The sequence below is a fragment of the Heloderma suspectum genome, chromosome Z (genome assembly GCF_057233095.1).
Source record: "Heloderma suspectum isolate Gila_16-S chromosome Z, 16-S_ref, whole genome shotgun sequence".
In the NCBI taxonomy this organism is placed as follows: Eukaryota; Metazoa; Chordata; class Lepidosauria; order Squamata; family Helodermatidae; genus Heloderma; species Heloderma suspectum.
The window spans coordinates 17,228,087-17,249,006 of NC_139476.1; the positions used below are offsets into that span (position 1 = coordinate 17,228,087).

Below are 20,920 nucleotides of genomic sequence, written 5' to 3' on the forward strand. Positions count from 1 at the left end.
CGTGGACCTCTTCCCGCTCCACACAGACGTTTCAGGGGAGGGGCGGTATTCCAAGAATTAGAGACAGGATATATTCACAGTCCCCCATCAGAAATTCAACTTTGGGAAGGTGCTGAACCCTGAACGACGGCAACTAGAGCTGAGCCCAAAAATTTCCTCAGCATTGTTCTGAGGTTTTACTTTTCTTACCTGCCCCGTAGAAGTAAAAGGCCACTTTTCAGGATCTTCTCCGAGTTTTCTTCACTGTTCTTTGCGTGGTCGCCACCTTCCTTCCCTCTTCTCCCCCCCCCATGCCCCAGAATAAATGGGCAATGGGGCATTGTGGAGGATGGAAATTGGGGTCCAGGCAGCGCAAAAAACCTTTGCAAAAAAAAGAAAGGGAAAGACAGCGGATGGGTTACAACCCCTGCCAACGGCGAGCCCTACCTGTGAGAAGCCTTTGGCAAATTTCTCCTCCCCCGGAGAAATGTGGTGAATTCCCCCTCCCCCTAAAATGGTGAATTGTCTCTGCCCACAAACCAGGTGGCGAATTTAGAGAGGCCATTTAGCTGAAGCTAACTACAGGATTCTTTCCTTGGGTCACTTCCTCCACGGGCCTGCTTTCTCTCACCTGCCCAGCAGGGGGTGCAGCTGAGCTGTGCTCTCCTCCGACAGGTGCCAAGGTGGACTTGGCGAGGGTCCAGGTTTCCACCCCCTTGGGGAGTTGGCACTGCAGATGCCGGATCCTGTTTGCAGCTGGGACAAGACCTGTTCCGCCAGCTGCTTCCCCCCCCAACCCCCCAGGAGAATTGGAGCTGCTCAGAATGTCCTTGTGCGTTCTGCTGTGCCTGGCGGCATTTGCTCAAAGTAAGTAGTTGGGGGGATTGGATCCCACGGGCAACAGCGTGGGGCAAATGCAGAATTGTGGTAGCCAGGATACCACTGTAATGGGCATAACCTGGGATCTCACACGAGGCAGCTCCTCTAGAGAAACTGAATGCCCTCTGCCAAAGACAGCGAAGTTGCCAACTTTCCAAAATGCCTCTGTCACTTTGCATTCTCACGACAACTTGTGGTCTGGCATGTGCGGCATTTTCCGCTGCAAAAGCCTTCACCTCCTCTCCCTAAGCAGGAAGGTTTAACAGCACAAGCGTAAGCTAGGCAGGGTCTTTTGAGTCAGTTGGCACTGAGGCCGAAAGGACTGAGCGTGGGCTTCGGGATTTCCTTTGTCCCCTTTTTCTCAGAGATTAAGGAGTTGAGTAAGTCGATCTAAGCAGAGGACAGGCACAGACAGTCATCAGAGGACTCGAAAATAAGTTCTCAGTGACATGAAGAATAAACAGACATCTCGCTAACCGATAAGCCACATAAGCACAAATAATAATAATAAATAATAATAAATTGTAGTTCATAAGGCTATTTTGGCCCAGAGAACGTTGTCGTGTGATGGCATACAAATAAGGAAACAACATTTTAATTTAATTCAGTGTAAGCTGCCGTCCTATACTGCAGGGGTGTTGAACCTCCAGCTGCCAAGTTCAGCTCTCCAAGATTTCGCACCCTTTCCCTCTGTTTGCTGATCATTTGGTGATTTCCTGGCTTTTCCCCTGGAAGTGAGTCTCATAGACCTTAACAGAACTTACTGCTTGAGTAGATGTACTCTGTATGCAGGACTGCCCTGCAGGGAGATTTCTGTCCCTATTTTCTATGCAAGCATATTCAAAGCAGCTCAGAATAGATCCCAAAATGAAAACCATTAAAAAAAAAGCTTCATAACAAATCCAAGTCATAATAACATCAACGTAATCCAGTTTTGGAGGCGTTGGAATAAGCTGGATACATATCTTTGCTTGCTTGTTTGTTTGTTAGGAATTTAACTCCCCCCCCCCCAATAAACGTTCCCAGGGCAGTTTGCAATCAAAAACATTTTCCTCTTCCCTCCCCACCCCTTTTGCCTTGTGTGTCGTGTATGTTTTAGAGCATCAACCTTCAAGCAGGGACTACTTTGTTTAACTGGTTGAATGTAAACCTCTAGGAGAGGGGGGGGGGCTGATAAACATACTTTAAAGAAATACAGACTGGGAAGAATCAAATATGGGTGATAAAACCAAAGCTGCACATTTTCAAAGCAGAGTAAAAACTGACACTGGAGGGGTAAAAACATTGAATGAAAGGGTCTGGAAAGTAATTCAGAAGATTCTCTTTGCCTGCTGGTGTCCAGATGGCATCAAAGTTAGTGCTTAATTGGGGATTTAGGGTGCATGTTTAGACAGAGAAAACTCCCACAATTCTCTGCGTGCTCCAGACGGCCATGCTACAGGAGAGGTTCCCATAGATGATGTGTTCCCCGCAGAAAACAGGGTGGCTCTTGCCAGTTGTACTGGTTTCTGTAGCAGTCACTTTTGAGTTTCCATCTCTCTGTGTCTCTGTCTCTTGTGGTTTCTCAGAAATTATATACACCTTGCATGCTCAAAGGGGCTATTCCTAAACTGACCAGTTATTTTAATGTGGCATCTCCGGTGATTTAGATTTTCAGGTCCTTGGGGCGACCCCAGCATGGGTCGCCCCTTCACACTAGATCTCAGGAAAGTAATCCGAGACCGCCCCATCAGCTGCAATTCAGTAAAACATCCACTGGAAACACGGAGAGACGTATCTGTTTAGTAAATGTATAGATCCCCCTTCCGCCCAAATGGCTCATAAGGCATGTTTGTTTTTTCAGCGTATTAGTAATACTTGTATACCACTTAATATAATAAAATCTCTGAGCGGTTTGCAGAGAAAAACATTAAATATCACTTAAATATATATATTTAAATATATATGCGATATAATGTATATGTGAGTGTGTGTGTGAGAGAGAGAGGTATATTGCATATACAATATAACACTCAGCAACGACAACTTCCATTGGCAAAGGTAAGATAAAAAGAAGCAATCAAACAGAGCAGAGTCATGATGACAGCAACAAAGTATTACGACAATACATTTATTTATTTACAGCATCTTTACTCCGCTCTTGGCCAAAAAAGGCTCCGAGAGGACTTACAGAGATTAATGACAGAGACGGTTCCCTGCCCTCAGGCTTACAATGGAAAAGACACAACACAGAAGGAAAAGCCCTTGGGAGGGAGGAGGAAAAAGCAAAACTCAAGCAATTAGTTCCAAAATTCTGCTAGGTCTTCTTTCTGGCAGGGAAGGGTGAAGCAAATTCTCTGCGGCGGTCTCTTTTCTGGCCAATGTATGGGGCAAGGTTTTATTTGATTGATTGATTGAAAACATTTGTATCCTGCCCCATATCATTAAGATCTCAGGGTGGCATGCAGATAAAATCAATTTAAAGGGTACAAAACAATAAATAATTGAAACACCTAAAAACACATTAAACCATGAAACAAGAGAATAGCAGGAGGTTGGCCTCCCCTTGCTATGTTGTTCATGCTGGTGGGCAGGATGAATTCTGATAGTAAAACAATGTTTTCCAAAAACATGCCTGCAGTTTCAATTTCTCTGTGCGTCCGATGGATTTCAGGACTGCTGTTCAGTCGCTCTGACTGACTTCTCAGAGACCTGGAGCAGAGAGGTGGCCATTTCCCGGTGGCTTTGGTGGTGTGCCGAAACCCACCAAAAAACTTGGTTCCTCCTTCGGGCTTCAAAAATGTCGGCAGGTTGGCAAAAATGTCGGCAGGTTGGCCGTGCCCCCCCCCCCCCCGTGAGAGCCGAGGAATTCAGAGCCAGCCGGTCCGGTAAGGAGAAGGCCGCAATGTGGCTACTTGCTCTGAGAATGCCGCAGAGTCTTCAGTGCACTCCGTGGGATGCCCGCAAAGCCATTTTGTGGCACTGTGAACAAGTTATTTCAGAGGTTGTTCCCAAATTGCGTGGTGTTGGTCTGGCTTTGGCACCCCTCGGGCCGTTCGGCAGTGAGGCAGGAGGCCAATTCAGCAGGGCTTTTCCTGGGGTCAGTGGGCCGGGTGCTGCAACCCAATCGCACATCTGTGAGCATTATTTGCAGAATGAGGTGGAACGTGCTACAAGCTGGCCAGGGGAGAAACCCGATCCCTTGTTGCATTATTTCAGCATGACCCAAGGCAAGGCTAGAAGATGGCAGAATTAACACTCCACAGTCAAGAGGGAAGGAAGAAGGCTGCACTTTTTCAGGGCCTAAAGGAGATGGGGGTTCCTGGGGTTCCGACAGCAGCAAAGGGAGTTGGAAGCAGGGTGGCCAGGTGTGCTCCTTTCCAGAGAACGGTCCTCTCTCCAAAGCTGTCCTCTGTTTCATTTATTTTTTCTATTTATTTCCAATATTTATATACCGCTCCACATCACGAGATTTCGGAGTGGTGAGCAAACAAAGCTAAAAGAAGAAACCACCAGGTTAAAACTGTTAAAACGTTTTTTAAAAAGACAAATTCCAATAAGGCTGAATTTAGTAAACCACAGCCGGTCATGCAAGGGGGGCCTCTCGAAATAACAGTGTCTTCAGGAGGCATCGGGAGGAGCACAACATTGGTGCCTGCCTGACCTCCAAAGGCAGGGAGTTCTGCAGGAAGGGGGCCACCACACTGAAGGCTCTTTTCCTGGTGGGCTCCAACCAGGCCATGGGTCCATGTGGAACTACCAGGAACATGCCCTCCAGTGACCTCAGGGACCTCAGGTTGGTAAAGAAGGAGGCGTGCTCTCAGGTGTTCATGGGCTGGCCAGTCCAAGTTAAAGAGTGATATGAATATATGGTGGCCAGGTGACCTGTCTTTCAGAAAGCATCCTCTGTTCGATGGTCAGTCAGGCCAAGTCTGGTTTACAGCCAAAGAACAGCAAGGAGGAACAGCAGGGCAGGGCCCTTGGAGCTGCCTGTCAACGGTTCTGTTTACGGGATTTCTATCCTGCCCTTCCAAAATGCACGCCGGCCGCTTCCAAATGTTAGAACGGCAAATGACAAAGGCGCTGAGAACAGCGCCGACCGCAGTGGATGCTTCAAAGCAGGCAGGGATCTGTTTGGTGCTTGTTTGGAAGGAGCGGAGCTTCCCTCACCATGTGGAATGTCAGAATGCAAGCTCCTTGGGGCAGAAGCCACTGAGCGCGAGATATTGCAGGAGAACGAGATGGCAATATATTGTACGTCCTCTCTGAGAAGGAAGGTGGTCCTTTGGGAGCATGTGTGTGTGAGTGAGAGTGAGAGGGAGAGAGAGAGAGAGAGAGAGAGAGAGAGAGATCTGGCAATGGCAATCCTAATTAATGGTAATAAAACTGGGGAAATATGTAAAATACATTGTAGGGGAAAGATTGTTCCTTGCAACAACAAAAAAAGCCTCAAAAGGGATGAGTTGCTTTTGATTTGTGTTGCAAAGGAAATGCAAGAAGAACCTTGAGGGGATTTATGGGCTAAAGGGGGAGACGCAGAGCTGGTAATCCTGAATCTGGCACTTGCCAGCTGAATGCTTCTGAGAACCAGAGATAGACTGCCTCTGGCCCTGGAGGCTCTCTTAAGGTCCCACAATGGCAAAGAGCTGTCAAGGGAACAGATGCTGTGATTTCCTTCCTTCCACAGCTGCCCTCAGAGAGGTGACGGCCGCTACCCCAATGGCACACACCACCACCTCAAATGGGCCCACGAGTGAGACAAACGCAACCACCCGCCTGACCAGTCCAGCTCCGTCGTCTGCTCCCTGGCCCACCCAAGCTGCCGGCAACACCACCGAAACGGGCAATGGTACCTCGGGGCCTGCTGTCACAACATCTCTGGCCAGCTCCAGAGAGCCACTGCTCACTAGCCCAGCAACTGAGTCTGCTAGCCGCAGCAGCACAGCCACAGGTAAGCAGAGGCCTTGCAATCCCCTCCGGCCCGCTTGGTGTCCTGTCTTTGCCATGGGGGGCAACGCCTGTTCACCAGCTGAGGCAGCTGGGCTGGAGGGCAGATGTGTGGGACTGCAGCGCCTATCGTCCCCAGCCAACATGGCCACTGATGGATTAACTGGTGGGTCATGTTCGTTGCTGTTGCTTTAAAAAGGCACCCCGTCTCAGCTGCTGTATAAATGTTGTTGTTCAGTCGTTCAGTCGTGTCCGACTCTTCGTGACCCCATGGACCATAGCATGCCAGGCCTTCCTGTCCTGCGCTCTCTCCCGGAGCGTGCTCAAGTCCATATTCATTGCATCCGTGATGCTATCCAGCCATCTCATCCTCTGCCGTCCCCTTCTCCTTTTGCCTTCAGTCTTTCCCAGCATCAGGGTCTTTCCAGGGAGTTTTCTCTTCGCATTAGGTGGCCAAAATATTTGAGCTTCAGCTTCAGTATCTGTCCTTCCAAGGAGCACTCAGGGTTGATTTCCTTTAGGATTGACTGATTTGACCTCCTTGCAGTCCAGGGGACTCGTAAGAGTCTTCTCCAGCACCACAGTTCGAAAGCATCGATTCTTCGGCGCTCAGCCTTCCTTATAGTCCAGCTCTCACAGCCATACGTTGCTACTGGGAAAACCGTAGCTTTGATTAGACGGACCTTTGTCGGCAAGGTGATGTCTCTGCTTCTTACTATGCTGTCTAGGTTTGCCATAGCTTTCCTCCCCAGGAGCAAGCGTCTTTTAATTTCATGGCTACAGTCACCGTCTGCGGTGATCTTGGAGCTCAAGAAAGTGAAATCTGTCACTGCTTCCATTTCTTTCCCTTCCATATGCCAGGAAGTGATGGGCCAGATGCCATGATCTTTGTTTTTTTAATGTTGAGTTTCAAACCAGCTTTTGCACTCTCCTCTTTCACCCTCAGCAAGAGGCTCTTTAGATCCTCTTCGCTTTCTGCCATTAGGGTGGTATCGTCTGCGTATCGGAGGTTGTTGATAATTCTCCCGGCAATCTTAATTCCGACCTGAGATTCATCCAACCCGGCGTTTCTCATGATGTACTCTGCATATAAGTTAAATAAGCAGGGTGACAATATGCAGCCTTGTCGTACTCCTTTCCCAATTTTAAACCACTCGGTTGTTCCATGTCTGGTTCTTACTGTTGCTTCTTGACCCTCGTACAGGTTTCTCAGGAGACAGGTAAGGTGGTCTGGTACTCCCATCTCTTTAAGAATTTGCCACAGTTTGTTGTGATCCACACCATCAAAGGCTTTAGCATAGTCAATGAAGCAGAAATAGACGTTTTTCTGGGATTCTCTTGCTTTCTCCATGATCCAGCGAACGTTGGCGATGTGATCTCTAGTTCCTCTGCCTCTTTGAAACCCAGCTTGTACTTCTGGTAGTTCTCGGTTCTCATACTGCTGAAGCCTAGCTTGTAGGATTTTGAGCATCACCTTGCGGGCATATGAAATGAGCGCAATTGTGCGGTAGTTTGAACACTCTTTGGCGTTGCCCTTCTTTGGAATTGGAATGTAAACTGACCTTTTCCAGTCTTGTGGCCACTGTTGAGTGTTCCAAATTTGTTGGCATATTGAATGCAGCACTTTAACAGCATCATCTTTTAGGATTTTAAATAGCTCAGCTGGAAGACTGTCATCTCCGCTAGCTTTGTTGTTACTAATGCTTCCTAAGGCCCACTTGACTTCACTCTCGAGGATGTCCGGCTCAAGTTCAGTGACCGCACTAGCATGGCTATCAGGGACATTCAGATCTTTCCTGTATAGTTCTTCTGTGTATTCTTGCCACCTCTTCTTAATCTCATCTGCATCTGTTAGGTCCCTGCCTTCTTTGTCCTTTATCATTCCCGTCTTTGCACAAAACGTTCCCTTGAGATCTCCAATTTTCTTGAAGAGATCGCTAGTCTTTCCCATTCTGTTGTTTTCCTCCATTTCTTTGCATTGTTCATTTAAGAAGGCCTTCTTGTCTCTCCTTGCTATTCTCTGGAACTCTGCATTCAGTTGGATAGATCTTCCCCTTTCTCCCTTGCTTTTCGCTTCCCTTCTTTCCTCAGCGACTTGTAAAGCCTCATCAGACAGCCACTTGGCTTTCTTGCATTTCTTTTTCTTTGGGATGGATTGAGTTGCTGCCTCCTGAACAATGTGACGGACCTCCGTCCACAGTTCCTCAGGCACTCTGTCTATCAGGTCTAATCCCTGAAATCTATTCCTCACCTCCACTGTATATTCATAAGGGATATGATTGAGGTCATACCTGAATGGTTTAGTGGCTTTCCCTACGTTCTTCAATTTAAGCTGAAATTTTGCAACAAGAAGCTCATGATCTGAGCCACAGTCAGCTCCAGGTCTTGTTTTTACTGACTGTACCGTGCTTCTCCATCTTTGGTTTTGCTTTTGACATATTTGCTGTGTCAATAGTCACCTGCCTTTGAATGTGAGCCAGTCTTCGCCCACCATAGCGCCTGAGGTCATGGCCTGTCCCAGCTTGGGGGAAATCTCTGTTTTGTTCTGTTCATTATGTTTATGCCTTGGCTTTTGACTCAACATGCTGGTGGTTGGGTGGGTTTGGGGATTCAGCACTCTAAAACTAAGAACAGCTTCTTTCTGTCCTTCTTGTTTCCTTCTCTTTCTTTCTACTTCTCTCTCTCTCCCCCCTCCCTATCCCTCCCTTCCTCCCTCCTTCCCTCCTTGTCTCTGTCTCTTTCTCCTCTTTCTCCCTCCCTCCTTGTCTCTGTCTTTCTTTCTTTCTTTCTTTCTTTCTTTCTTTCTTTCTCTCTCTCTCTCTCTCCCTCCCTCCCTCCCTCCCTTTCTCCTTCCTTCCTTCCTTCCTGTCTCTTCCCTCTGTCTCTTCTTTCTTTCTTTCTTTCTTTCTTTCCTGTCTCTTGTCTCTTTCTCCTTCCTTCCTTCCTTCCTTCCTTCCTTCCTTCCTCTCTTTCTAAACATTTAATATTAACATTTATATACTGCCTTATCTGCTAAAAAGCCCTCAAGGCAGCATACAACCAGTTACAACAATAAAACCTTAAAACAATAAAAGCACGAACAGCAAAAACAGTAAAACCATTAAAATCACACATTTAAAAAAGCAATATGAAAAGAGCAGTATCAAAAACATTTATATCCTGTTTGCCTAGTTTTCAAGGCAGCGAACAACGGCAAGAAAGAATGTAAAAATATGCACAATCTACTTTTTTGAACTCCCCCCTCCTCCCCCAAGGTAAAATCTGGAACAGCGAGGCAAAGTAACTCTAAGCCAGCAGAGGTGTGGTTGCCTTTACCTCAGGGGTGGCCAACAGTGGCCTGCGGGACCGCATGCGGCCCTGGGCCAATTTCATCCTGCCCTCAGCTCAGTTTCAAACGCCCCCTGCACGTGATCTGTTCAGACCTCCGGCAAGAGCTGTCTTTTCCTCCCCTGGCAGCCCTCTGCATGGGAAGGAAGGAGCGGGAGAAAGAGTGTGTGACAGAAAGAGAAAAGGTGTTCAGATTACCCAGAAGGAAATGAGTATCTGAACAGAAAAAAAAGTTTGCCTTCTTGAAATGATGGCGGCAGAACCGCCCAGAGAGCTTCAGCTATTGGGCGGTTCACAAATAGAAGAAATGAAATTAAATTCAACAGGGACAGCTTCTCCCCAGCATGCAATGATGATAAAGCTACACCGGTTGAATTTCTGCCTGCTGCGAGACAGGAACAGAACAGGTCGCTTCTGTCTGGGCGGGAAGAAGCCAGGCAAGTGGGTTGGTGTCACCACCAGGTGGTGCTGCAGCCCCACTGTTTCTTTCAAGTTGGGTTTGGTCTCTGTGTTGGCTGTTTCGGCCAAAGAGGTTTTGGGGTGTGGAGAGGAGGACGTGCCTCCCGCCTTTCCAAAGCTCTCCTTGGCTCCACACCCAGAACCTGCTTTATTTGTGTGCGTGCGTGCATGGAACACAGAAGGCGAGGGTGGAAAGCGTGCCCCTGGGGACCTGCAGAGTGTGCTTCCTTCGCAAGTGAGCCACCGCAGCCCATGTTAAACAAAGAGGGTCTGAGGAGGTGGGCATAGACCCCTGCCACCTCCTGCCTTAAGGAACGGAGCATTTCGGGCAGGATAAACTCAGAGAGAGATTCGTAGTTCCACTTTGGGCGTTTGACTGCCTCTTCCCTACCTCTGTTTCCCTAATCGGGGCCTTCCGGATGTGTTGGATACCGCAGGACCGGCAAGCCAAAGAGGAAGGGGAGAGTTGCCTTGTTGTCTTTCCGGCAGCTTTCTGTCTCTTTCTGTCTCAGCCTCACCTGCCTCGCAGGACTGTTGTGGGGATAAAAAGAGCAGCGGCCCACACACACCGTCTCGAGCTCCTCAGAGGAAAGGCAGGGTAGACACACGAGCAGTCAAGCTCGGGGCAATTCTCGTGCCACCAGCTGCTCACTAAATCAATGGTGTAGTTATGGAATGGATACTGAAATCAGAGATCTAGGAACAATCCGTGCTGGGATTGGCACACAGGAAGGGCTCTGGCTGAGTCACTCTGTCTCTCTGTCCTGCTCTTAAAAGACAAAGGGTGCAATCCCATACATGTTTGGACAGAAAAAAGCCCTATAACTCCAAGGATTCCCCTGCCAGCATGCTGGGAGTTATAGGGCTTTTTTCTGTCTAACCGTGCATAGGATTGGGCCCTTAAAAGACAAAAATTCTGCACACGCATACCAAATTGGTGCCACACCAAAGTGCTACTGAATTCAACCCCCCTGTGTAAATTACCCTTCCCACATAGCTCTGCTTTTGCAAATTTCCTCCTGCTTTTTTTTTTTTTTAATTGACACCCTCGATCCTAGTTTTTCCTGGCTGGGGAGCAGCTAGGCTAGGAATGGAAAAGCCCCCACTGCTGACCACTTCCACTTTCTGAGAGTCCCGCAGAGGCAGCCTTGCCTGCTTTTGTGTTTCGCTCCTAAGGACTAGGAACTTGGTTTTCATCAAAGCGAGAACTCCCGCTTTCCCACTCCCAGGAGCTCAATTCTGTGTCCACACGCTTTTTGTTTTTCTGCGCTTCCTCGGCGTGACAGGGGGAAAGGCCTGGCCCATCTCGGCTGTGTTTGGTGGTGGGAAGGGGGCAGTTGTCTGCCGTCGGTTTCCAAAAACCCAGTGGGTCTCGGAACTGCACGTCCCTGCTCTCCTCAGCAGCTCAGCTGGGTGACGAGGAGGCCCCGCTGACACAGAAACCAGGCCTGGTCGCTGTCATCTGCATCTTCCTCATCATTCTGCTCGTCAGCGCCGTCGTGATCCTGGTGAAATGTTGCCGTGCGAGGGAACCCGCCTTCAAGAAACTGGACGAAGTGCCTATGGTGTGTAGACCGGGGGTGGGGGTTAGGGAGGGAAGGCAGCTCCCCCCCCCGGGGGGGGTTGGAGCTGGTATTCAGCTGTGAAGCTCATGCCTCTGGTCCTTGGCAGGAAAAGTTGAAAAACGGGATGGCTTTGGCATTCCAGAAGGCCTCTTTTCAGCAATTGTCTTCTCTTTTTCCTTCTCCTCCTCAGGGAAAAGTCGCGGAAGGTTCTCCGTTTGCCCGCTACCCGCCCAAATAAGCCCGCACCTCATCCCGCTACAGACGTCTGCTCTTGCCCCTTGGACAGATGGGGCAGGCTACGAGACGGCCCCCTCTCTGCAGTGACTCTGTGCATGAATAAAACCCTTGCCAGATCTGTTCCTGGGCCTGCTCTGTCTCCTCGTTGCTGCTGGTTTGGGATGTTGTGGTGTTATGAGTTTTGCCTCCTGTCTTCGGGCAAGCGCTGGTTTCACTGCTGCTCTCGGAACCCGGAAGCTTCTTCAGTCTCCGTGGAGCAGCTGAACTCTTGCACTGCGCTGTGCCTTGAGCGGTGCTCTTGCGCAGCTTAGCTGGTTGGTCGCATGAGCCTGGTGTCTCCGTGAAGAAAATGCCATGTGAGATAGGGAGGTGAACTGAAGCACAGCGCCAAACAGGGCTTGTCAGGGGCCCAGTAGTGGAACAGGTGGAGATGTAATATACTAGAAGGCACCTCTGAGCATACACTCAGTGCCTTTCTCTAAGTGAAATATGTTGACTTAGGGCAGGGTTGGGGAACTTTTTTCAATCCAAGAGCTGTGTTCTGACCTGGAAAAGGCCTCAGGGGCCACATTCCACCCATGGGTGTGGCCAAAATGTGATCCTAACCGATTTTAAGCCAACTCAAAAGCTAGCAGGACAAGCTTCTGTGGGTCTACTCGGAAGGAAGCAAGACTGAATCATTCAGCAGCACTGAAAAACTCTCTTTCTCAGCCATCAGCAAGGAAACACTCTTCTCTTGAATGGCTACTGATCAGGGAGAACAGCTTTTCCCTGCCAGGAGAAGGGGCAGGGCCTGGGGAAGAAGTGGGCAGGCCAGACAGGGAACTCCTGCAGGCCGTGTTTGGCCCACAGGCCGGAGGTTCCCCATGCCTGATTAGGGGAGTCAAGGAAAGGCCTACTAGTACGTGAGGGCTTGTGGAGCATGAGAGCAAAGATAGTTCAGAAGAACGTAAGAAGAGCCCTGAAGTGGGATCAGACCATCTAGCCCAGTATCTGGCTTCCCCAAGTGGCCAACCAGATGTCTCTGGGAAGCCCACAATCAGGACATGAAGGAAAAATCCTTTCCCCACTATTTTTCCCTCAACAACCGAATGTGGAGATTCCAGTTATTTATATTTATTTACAGCACATTTACCCCCACTGTTCGGCCCCCAAAAGGTTCCCCGATGCCCACACATTAATAATGAGACAGATGCTGCCCTCAGGCTTACCACCGAAAGGACATGACACAAAAGGAAAAGGGGTTGGGAGGGAGGAGGAAAAAAGCAAAACTCTGGCACCCTTGATCTATCATGTCTAACAGACCATTCCTCTGCTAATTTTGTTCTCACCTCCACCACGCATCCACGCAGTGGCCTTCAGGAAGGCACTCTTTCCTCCACCTCAGTCCCCTCCTGCTGGGCCTGCAATGTCAGGGTAATCTTGGTCTACCTTGCAGGGCTGTTGCGATCAGGAATTTTTAGATAGTGTCTGTCCTCAAAAAGCGTTACAGGAATGCAAAATAATATTGAGAGGGCAAGTTTAGGGCGCCTCCTTGGCCCTCACGTTTGACTCTTCCAAAACCAGCATGTGACTGCCTTGCCTCAGGAAACTCAGCCACTGGGCTAAAGAGTAACGGGGGCTGGGAGTTAATTAGTCACACTAATTGCTGGGTCCACAGCCCTCCCTGGCAGCAATGCTGGGAGCCAGGATATCCAGCTGCGCTTCAAGGGGAAGCGACAGCCAGACACTTCATGCCAACTGCCCCAAAGTGGCGATCCATGCCAAGAACACGGTTGTGCTCAAATTCAGATAAAAAAACCCGGGACGGATAAAAGGCTGGCCAACAGACATAGGTGTTTTGTGCACACTGTTGCTGTCCTCTGCAGAATACTGTTTTTGCCTGGCTACGGACCAACACCATGGGACACAGCCTGTTTTCAATAACCCCAAGCGGGCTGTCTGACAACAGGAAATCCTCCACCCAGCCAGCACTGAGGCCTCTGTACCTGTCTGTCTGCTCTCCGGTGAGAACATAAAACGAACCCTGCCAGATTAGACCAGGCCTTTCTGGTCTGGTGTCTTGCACCTGACAGGTGCTTCATGGGTAAGAAATCCACCCGGCTCCCATTTCAAGGCAAACGCTTTGCAGCTCCTGAACCAAAACATGGATCGGGACACAGTCCAGATGTCGAGATCTGCGCCTTCCGGATGTTTGCAATGTGATTTGCAAAGAAGGGAGGAAAAAAAGACACCCCAAAGCGGCATGCGTTTGAAACAGTGCACATCAAAATTGGAAAAACAAATTGTATCTCTGGAAAAATGATAACAAAAAACCTACATTCAATGGAAACATCACTTGCAAGAAAAAAAAAAGACGTATCTTTGAAAAAGGACATGCTGAAGATGCATACATTGGAGGAAGAAATGTGTGCAAAAATGCATATATCTTATTTTTGTTATTTAACAATATTGGTGACTGCAATATTCATGCAGAGGACATGATTACCTTCCTGGGAATGCCTGTTGGGAAAAGGGATGCTCTTAGTAGCTGCTGGGATTTATTTCTGTATTTATTAATTAATAATATTTATGTACTGCTTAATATTAAAATTTCCAGGCGGTTCATATTCAATATAAAAAATCACATTGAAATGCAATATTAAACGCTCTTAAAAGCAACTTCCGCTAAAACAACAAATGCATGTATTTAAAATAACACTCTCAAAAACCATTTAAAAACTACAGTAACAATGGAAAATAATATAACAAGCAGGAAAATGGAGCAGCGAATGGTCAATTGGACTGATTTACAAGCCACAGAGGGCCGTGGTGAACAAGGGCATTTCCAGGAGGCATTCAGAAGGTGCCACATTTTCGGCCTCCCAAACTCCACTGGGAAGGTTTTTCAAGAAAGCCACCAGTGAGAAACCCCTGAAGGGTTGGTGTCTGCCAAATTTGTTGTGGTAGGGAGTCCCAGAGAGCAGGTGCTACAACACTTAAGGCCCTGTTCTGAGCTGTCGTGGATGGGACCATGGGAATCACAGGCGCCACCATTTGGGAAAATGTGCATGAAAATATATACGAATTTCTGTGTGGGCTAAAAGAAAGAATGTTTGCAATTTGAGGTGGAAACAGAATGGAACGAACTTAGCCGTGGAAAGATGAGAAGCTGAGCCTGGCACAAGTGCCTGTCCCATAAGAAGAAGGGCAGTAAAGGCAAGAATAGCTCTTCTGTGCTGCTTAGCCCAGCATTTAGCCATAAGAGATAGACTGCTTCTTTGCATGGAGGTTCCATTTAAGAGCAGTGGCGAGTTCCAGTCTCTGTAAGAAAATATACATAAGGAGGCCAGATCAACAGCCAGTGTATGGTTTCAAAGAGCTGGTTGCCCTAGTAAGTCCTGAGCAGGGGATGAAAATGGCCACCTTTCTCAGCTATTTGCTCCCCAGAAACTTAGCATTCCGAGGTAGCCTTCTTCTGAACTTGAAGGTTCCAGCCTTAGCCAACCTCATGCTGCTTGGCTGGTCTAGTCACGCAGCCGTTTCTTGAACCCACGGGTGTTGAACCTCAAACTGTGGGCCACATCTGGGCCATCTGGCAGCCTGATCCATTTGGAGTCCACTTGGAGAAGACCTTCCCTCTCCATGGAACTTCCTGAGTCTTGATGTCAGGCAGGCCTGGATGCTTTGTGTTCAGCAAACCTTCCCTGGTTGACCAGCCACTGTTTTTAGATAACATCTGGTTTTAAATATTATAATTCTGTATTTTGATTCCCCCCCCCCCAACTTTTTATTGTTCACTGCTTGGGAATCCTGTCAGATATAGTAAAGAAATCGTGCAAGTAAGTAAATAAATAAATGATTTGGCCCTCCACGCCCCCTTCATTGGCCACGCCCCCTTCTCCCCAACCACCAGTCTTTCCGTAGTTTCCCGGCTGTTACGCAGTTATTTCCCCTCCAATTCTAAAAGGTTGAAATGCTTCCTCGAAAGGCTTAGTTATTGGCAAGTAGAACTTTAAGCTAAAATATCTTTGGGGGGTTGGCTCCACCCCCTTTTGACTTCAGTCCCGCCCACCACTGGAAGGCAGCCAATTTGGCCCTCAGACTGAAAGAGTTTCAATGCCCCTGAGCAACCCTTCCTGAGAATATAAGAAGAGCCCAGTGGGATCAAGCTCAAAGTCCATTTTGTCCCAGCAGCCTGCGTCTCCCAGCACCCAACTAGATGCCCCTGGGAGAAGCCCACAAAGGGATCAAGAAGGCGAAACGTTTCCAGCTGGTTGCCCCAAGTGGCTCAGACATAGTTTGCCTCTGACTCTTGAGGTTCCATTTCTCTCTCATGGCTAATAGCCAAAGGTCACCCTCTCCTCTTCTTCCTCCAAGAATTTGTCTCCCCCCTTTGTGAATCCCTCCGAGCCCCACACTGCCTCTTGGATGGTGTTCATGTTGGGCCCCGGTCTGTCATCTTCTCCTGGCAGGCAAAGGAAGACGTTTCTGTGTTAGCAGCTCTTTGGCATGTAAGCCAGCCTTTTTGCTGCACCTTTTTTTTAATGGGCCGGTGCCGTTTTGTTCTTTGACTGTCGTGTTTTTAATGTATTTGTTCTTACATTTTCATGAAGATTTGGCTATTTGGATTTTACGGTTGGCCGCCTTGAGCGCTGTTCTTCAGGGAGGGAGAAAGGCAGATTCTAAGTTAGCGACTTGAAAACAGCCTGGTTGAAAACATGAGGGAAGGAAGGAGATGGTTTGAGATAGGGTTTGTTCCTATTTCGGCACAACAGTGTTCGGTGGATGGGCGTCCGTCTGCTTTCAGATGTTCTGTGGCTGGAGAATTCCCAGCCTGAGGGTGCAACAGCTCCCCTGCCCATGTGTTTAATCGGGGGGGGGGGGAACAGATGACTTTTTTCCTAGTGCCAGCTCCAGGACAAGACACACTCCGTGGGCCGCATCTCTCAGTGAGTCTGTGTTCCCACCGCCATGGTCACCAGGTGCTCTCCTCCTCCTCCTCGTGGCTTCTGCTTCCTTGCTTGGCAGGCAGAAAGCTGGGGGGCAAGCAGGCCATGGTGTCTCCTGCTCCTCCTCCTCACCACCACAGTCATCTGGGTCAGAGAAAGAGGCAGGTGAACGAGCAGGTTGCAAGGGGGAAGAGGAGGAGGTGCAGCTCCAGGGGGCTTTTCTCAGTGGGTCCTGGGCAGCTGCCCCAGCGTGCCAGCTCTTGACGTCACCCCAACTTTTTTCTATGAAGGATCCATGGAAAAAATCCATCAGAGGATGCGACCAACAGTGGAACATTGCAGGAGCCCCCACCCCGCTGCCATCCCATCACGTGCTGTGGGTGAGCTGTAGGTTTCACAAGAAGGTCCCATCTGTGGAAAGCCAGTATGGTGTACTGGTTAGAGCTTTGGACTGGGACTTGGGAGACCTGGCTTCGAGTCCCCCATCAGCCACAAAGCTCACTTTGGGCCAGCCGCCGACTCTCAGCCTAACTGACCTCGCAGGGTTGTTGTGTGGATAACACGGAGAGGAGGAAGAGGGCTGTGTACACTGCCCTGGATTCCTCGCAGGAGGAAAAAAGGGATAGAATGGTAATAATACATAAAATAAAGTTTCTCATGAGCCTCAGGGCTGGCTGCTGTCAAGAAAGATGGAAATATCCTCTCTCCGATGGTTTGCGTTTCTGCTCCCCAGGGCAGGGCCATGTGGGGTGAGGCCGTTCCAAGGCGCTTTTAAGAATAAATGATTAATTTGCACGTTGGAAAATTAACCGCCTTGCCTCAAGCTCCCCCCGCGTCCCGTGACTCCAGTTACAAATTTGCCAAATCTTCAGGGAGGGGAAGGCTTCCGGCACTGGACCCAGTATGGGTCAGTGGGAAAATCGCTGGACTCCGGTTCCTTGAAGTAACCCAGGCCTCGATCCATCTCCACTTACTCCAGTTGTGTATGGATTCCCTCCCCAACCTTGCACCCTCCAGATGTGCTGGACTACAATCCCCACTGGCTGAGGATGATCCGAGTTGTAGTCCAACACATCTGGACAGTGTCGGGTTCAGAGGCTATCAGCCTTCCAAAATGTGGGCCAGGACCAGTTCTCTGTCAGATATCTACAGCACCACCTTTCCATTCTGGCTGCCTTCAACTGGCCACTTGCATTCAAACGGGCTCTTGAAAAATTCATCGCACTGAGCAGTGTCAGCGGTGGGAGGAGCTTGTCCAGTCACAGCACCGTCGGGATGGGAAAAGCAGCGTCTGACCAAAATTCTCTCTGTCCTGGCAGTTTGAGCAACAGCAGCACCTAGCTGCTTTTACCTCTGGCAGGATGTTGTGCTTTTTTAAACAGGTTCTGGACAGGCAGAAATCTACCAGGTGAAGTTCTCCTCTCCACACACCCCACAAACACACAGAGAGGCAGTAGCAGAGAAAGCTACACCTGTTGGAATTCTGCTCAGGACAGCAGCTGTTCAAAGGCATAGAAGCCTTCCTGCAGGGGGGTTGTTGGCCATAACTGATTTACAACCTATGCATGGAAACTTTTTATGCCTAAGTAATCCATTATTATCCTTTTTTTTTTTTAATGAAATGTATTCCCCACTTTTCATGATAGAAAAATCCCAAGGCCATCCATAAAACACAATAAAATAAAAATCTATTTATTATTTATTATTTTTCATTAACATTTATATACTGTCTTATCTGCTAAGAAGCCATAAAGGCGATATAGGGCAATTTAAAATCACAACACCTTAAAACGATAAAAATAAGAACATTACAAACTGTACAAACACTAAAAACATTTGAGATGCCTTTAAAAAAAAAAAAAGCGACTTACAATGGAAGTAAGACTGGAGAGCCAGTGTGGAGAGAGAGAGGCTTGGGAGACCTGAGTTCAAGTCCCCGTTCAGCCATGAAGTTCACAGGGTGGCTTTGGGCTGGCTCCTGGCTCTCAGCCTAACCTACCTTGCAGGGTTGTTGTGAGGACAAACAGGAGAGGAGGAGGGTCATGTACAGCACCTTGGGCTCTTTGGAGCGTAACTAATAAATCAACAAAACATGGACAGCTTCAAACAGTGCTAACAGTTCTCCGTTAAAAGACGATTACCCCATAAATCCATCCTCCGTGAATCTCACAGTTCATCCAGTCGAACCAGTAATGCCAAACAGGCTTTGCTTGCGCAGGCTGGGAGTTTAGCCAAGACGCCCTGGAGAGGTATCCGAGAAAGAGGTGTGTGTGTGTGTGTGTGTGTGTGTTTCAAGAAACATACAGTGGGGCCCTTCCACGGTTCAAAAAGAGGCCACGCCAGAAAGAGGCCGAGATTTATTTCTCTTTCTCCCCGCCACCCACTTCTTCCTGGCCTGCACCCTGGACAGGGAAGGGTTACACTCCTGCGCTCACCCAAGAGAAGATTCGAGGGGACGCGGAGCGGGCTTCAGCCTTGTAGAGGTTTCCCAGAGACTGGCATGGCTTGACAAGTGGGTCTCCTGCCACCTGCCCCAGAAGCGTAGCTCTTCGCTGCACCTCCAAAGCGCGTAAGTCCATTTGGGAAATTGGGATGGGACGAAATGTGTTTCTGTGCATGCAACTCAGGTTAAGTCAGAGGCAAGTGTTTGGCATCTGTCCATCCCAGTATCTGTTTTTGCCCTACGGTCCAAAGGTTCCTTTCTGTTTTGCTTTGCTGCTTTTTTTTTTTTTTTGGCAAAGTATGGTGCTGCCAACTCTTTCCCACCAGCCCTGCTCCAGTGCATTGAACAGTTGCTGCGTCCTGACGCACGCAGGAATTTATCAGGCAAAGCTTTTTCCTGGCACAGCAAGAAATGGACCAGGGGACGGGGGGAGAGAGAGCTTTGTTTCAGTGCATGCCAGGCTGCTTTTCAAAGGTCTGGAGGCGCAGGATGAGGAAAAAGACGTTGGCAACGTTATTGTGAACAGGAATATGAATTTTTATGTTTAGAAGGACGGAAGAAAAGTCCTGCTAGACCAAACCATGGTGGTCAGCCAGATGCCACAAGGCGAAGTAGAGAAGGCTGCTGTCCTGACTATGTGCCTTGCAGCAATAGGAATTCACAGGTAGACCCTCTCTGAGCCTGGAAGTTCCATTTTTTTAAGCAATTGTGCAAACTTTGGAAGCAAATTCTCCTGTCCATCAATTCCACTGGCAACCCCTGCAGAGTTAGTCTTAGGAGAGATGGAGAAAAACATCTTTCTCTCCAGTTCCCCCCGATGCTCCATATTTATTAAGCTGCTCTTGTGTGTGTCCCCCCACCAGCTTCATTTTCCAACACTACAGAGCTCCAGGTGTGGTCACCTAAGGAAGGTGCTTCAATCCCCGGATTATTTTGGCTGCCCTCTTCTGCGCCTTCCTTGGCTCCCTTTTTGAGTCACAGTTGGGCGCGTGGTTGTTGAGAGATGTTCACGTGTGCACAGACCAACCATCCCATCTCTGTTTCCCCTTGGCAGGACGGGGGCAGCCTCCCCTTGCCCCGAAGTTTTGCCACTATGCGACGCAGCCGGACTACCATGTCCTTTTTGAGCATGGAGGTAAGAAAAGGCTGGGGACGGGGTTGGTGGGGGTGTCTTCAAATGAAGTGGGAAACGAAGGTGACAATCCAATGTCGTGTCATGGCTACGAGCGTGCTGGATGTCCCGAGTTCAAATGTTGCATCAGGCATGAAGCGCCATACAGTGGTGGATTGGGCCTCTCCCTCTCCCACTTGCAGGTTTCTGTAACCCCAGGGTAACCATTCTGGCCTCCCATTTAGGGGTGTTGTAGCGGTGGCTGAGACAACGCATGTACAGTGTGTTGCTAGGATTTAGTGAAGATAGGCCATCTGTGCAAGTTTCCCAGGTCTGGGGGCATGTGAACAGACAGTGTGGGGTTGTGGACTGAGGCCTGGACCTGGGTTCTAATCTCTGCTCAGCTGTGAAGCACGCTGGGTGACCTCAGTCAAACCACCTCTCGGTCAGCCTACCCTTCCCCTAGAGGAGGACGGTGAGCGGGAAGAGGAGGAGGCTTGAGAGGAGGGGGAAGGAAAAGAGGAGGAGGAGGAAATGGAGGGGGAAGAAGAACCCCATCATGAATCGGATACATTATTTTTTAACCACCGAAGGCTCTGCCTGTTGCTACCAGGGCTTTTCGAACTGTGTCCCTGGAGACCCTGGGGTAGTTTACAAAATGGTGGGTTTTGACTCAGTTTTAGAGGCCAAACCGCCAGGATTCCCTGAAAGGCAGCTGGCTGTCGCGACTCGGCTGGGGCGTATTGTCACTTGTGGCTTGTGCAGGGGTACAGGAGATGCTTTGGGGGCAGATGGTCCTGGGTTTGATCCTCGCTGTCTCCAGGGAGTCCTGGGAGCGACCCCTGTCTGAACCCCGTGGCTGCTGCACGGGCCCCGTTTCTGTCTCACGATGTGGCCGTCTCCTGGGCTCCATCCTAAAACACCCTCCGTATGCCTTTGCAGCTGGGGTGGGCAATGCTGGGGCCTTCGGGTGATTTGGACAATGACTCCCACAATCCCTGACCATTGGTGGTGCTGGCTGGGGATGATGGAAGTTGTAGCCCATTTGGAGAGCCCTGGCTTG

General features: G+C 49.1%; 1 protein-coding gene across 3 annotated transcripts; it reads left to right on the forward strand.

Annotated features, from left to right (window-relative positions):
- Window positions 1-696: 696 nt before the first annotated feature.
- On the forward strand, window positions 697-11,494 carry CIST1 (colon, intestine and stomach enriched 1). Of its 3 annotated transcripts, none has more exons than XM_084826281.1 (4): window positions 697-846; window positions 5,525-5,788; window positions 10,972-11,135; window positions 11,326-11,494. In XM_084826281.1, the coding sequence occupies exons 1-4, from the start codon at window positions 804-806 to the stop codon at window positions 11,371-11,373; spliced, it is 519 nt and encodes a 172-aa protein (XP_084682407.1). In that variant the 5' UTR covers window positions 697-803; the 3' UTR covers window positions 11,374-11,494. The 3 variants fall into 3 exon arrangements, with proteins under 3 accessions (XP_084682407.1, XP_084682406.1, XP_084682408.1); XM_084826280.1 differs by having other exon boundaries at window positions 698-846; window positions 5,525-5,950; window positions 10,975-11,135; XM_084826282.1 differs by having other exon boundaries at window positions 698-846; window positions 10,975-11,135.
- The last annotated feature ends 9,426 nt before the right edge of the window (window positions 11,495-20,920 follow it).

Excerpts from the sequence above, each read along its gene's own strand:
- CIST1 (XM_084826280.1), top strand. The coding sequence starts at position 804 with ATGTCCTTGTGCGTTCTGCTGTGCCTGGCGGCATTTGCTCAAA. Across the intron at positions 847-5,524 it reads CCTGGCGGCATTTGCTCAAA|CTGCCCTCAGAGAGGTGACG; the intron begins GTAAGTAGTTGG and ends TTCCTTCCACAG. Across the intron at positions 11,136-11,325 it reads AACTGGACGAAGTGCCTATG|GGAAAAGTCGCGGAAGGTTC; the intron begins GTGTGTAGACCG and ends TCTCCTCCTCAG.